The sequence below is a fragment of the Chiloscyllium plagiosum genome, chromosome 22, assembly GCF_004010195.1.
Source record: "Chiloscyllium plagiosum isolate BGI_BamShark_2017 chromosome 22, ASM401019v2, whole genome shotgun sequence".
NCBI lineage: Eukaryota > Metazoa > Chordata > Chondrichthyes > Orectolobiformes > Hemiscylliidae > Chiloscyllium > Chiloscyllium plagiosum.
This window is the reverse complement of record NC_057731.1, coordinates 43587027-43588701: the sequence shown is the minus strand read 5'-3', so window position 1 is coordinate 43588701 and position 1675 is coordinate 43587027. Positions and strand designations below refer to the sequence as shown.

General features: G+C 51.6%; 1 protein-coding gene across 1 annotated transcript in view; it reads right to left on the bottom strand.

Moving 5' to 3' along the window:
• LOC122560979 (calcium homeostasis modulator protein 1-like) overlaps positions 1-1661 on the bottom strand; it is a 4361-nt gene extending 2700 nt beyond the window's left edge. Inside the window, exon 1 of the mRNA XM_043712224.1 lies at positions 1059-1661. Within this exon, the coding sequence (XP_043568159.1) occupies positions 1059-1610 (552 nt within the window). The 5' untranslated portion in view covers positions 1611-1661. The remainder of the gene's footprint in view (positions 1-1058) is intronic.
• Positions 1662-1675: the final 14 nt, after the last annotated feature.

Genomic DNA, 1675 nt, shown 5'->3' with positions numbered 1-1675 from the left:
CCTTCCCCCCCACCTTAGCTCAGTCCCCAACCCCCGGATTCAGCACCGCCCTCTTGACCTGCAATCTCCTTCCCGACCTCTCCGGCTTATCACCCTCACCCTCACCTCCTTCCACTTATCGTATTTCCAGCATCCCTCCCCCAAATTCCCCCCGCCCCTACCTTTTATCTCAGTCCGCTTGGCAAACCAGCCTCATTCAAGCTTATGCCTGAAACGTCGGTTCTCCTGCTCCTCGGATGCTGCCTGGCCTGCTGCGCTTTTCCAGCACCACACTTTTCAACTATTATTTTAAACAGCAAAGTTCCCTCTACCCTGGCCCCATCAAACATTCCCAGGACACGTGCAGAATGGAGTTAGATACAGAGACAGGCTACCTCTATATTGTCCCCATCAAATACTCCCAGGTCAGGGACAACACGGGATTAAATATAAAGTTCCCTTTACACTGTTCCCATCAAACGTTCCCAGGACAGGTACAGTATAGGATTAAATACAGAGTGAAGTTTCCTCGACACTGTCCCCATCAAACACTCCCAGGACACGGAAAACACAGGGTGAGTACAGAGTAAAACTTCCTCTGTACAGGATTACATACACAGTAAAGCTCGCTCTACACTGTCCCCAATAAACACTCCCAGGGCATGGACAACACGTGGTTAGGTACATAGTACAGCTCTCTCTGTAAACGGTTAGGTACAGAATAAATCTCTCTCTAAAAGGTTAGTACAGAATAAAGCTCCCTCTCAACAGAGTTAGGTACAGAATAAATCTCTCTCTAAAAGGTTAGTACAGAGTTAAGCTCCCTCTCTACAGAGTTAGGTACAGAATAAATCTCTCTCTAAAAGGTTAGTACAGAATAAAGCTCCCTCTCAACAGAGTTAGGTACAGAATAAATCTCTCTCTAAAAGGTTAGTACAGAATAAAGCTCCCTCTCTACAGAGTTAGGTACAGAGTAAATTTCTCTCTACAAGGGTTAACCTCTCTCCACAATGTCCACAGTGGACCCTGAGTGATTTGCACCTTTATTCTGAATCTAATCGCTCCCGGGAGAGCCTCACCTGGGACAGGCAGCGCAGGTAGCGGGTTGCTCCCTCCCGGGACAGGGCAGTTTGCTGGGGGAACATGTCAGGACAGGGCACGGTGGCGAGAAGGCGGCGGAGCTGGGGCTGAGCCGGGAGAGCTCCGGACAGATTGAGCCCCAGCCTCCGAGGCTCCAGGCTCTCACTGAAGGCGCAGATGAAGCACTTTCCGTCCAGGAGGGTGACACTGAGCCAGATGAGGGGAGCAATGAGCGCTCTCTGGGCCATTGAGCAGAACATGTAGCGGAGAACCCCCGGCTCCTTGGCCCGCAGTCCCTCCGGCCTCCTGCACTCCTCCGCCAGCACCGACACGTTGTTGTTTAACACGAAGCCCAGGAGGAAGAGCACCAGAGGCGGCACCGACATCAGACCCAGGCCGTACAGCAGGTTATAGCCGGGCAGGCACGGACAGTTAAAGTCAAAGGCGGAATAAATCTGAGCACTGGCCAGGGCGAGAATCCCACACAAGCCATTCAGGAAGGACTCCTGGTTAGACTGCAGGAACTGGAAAATCATCCGGAATTTATCCATTCTCCCGCTAAGCAAGATTGAGAACACCCTCTCCTTCTTCCTTTATCCCCCACTCCCCCCCCAAA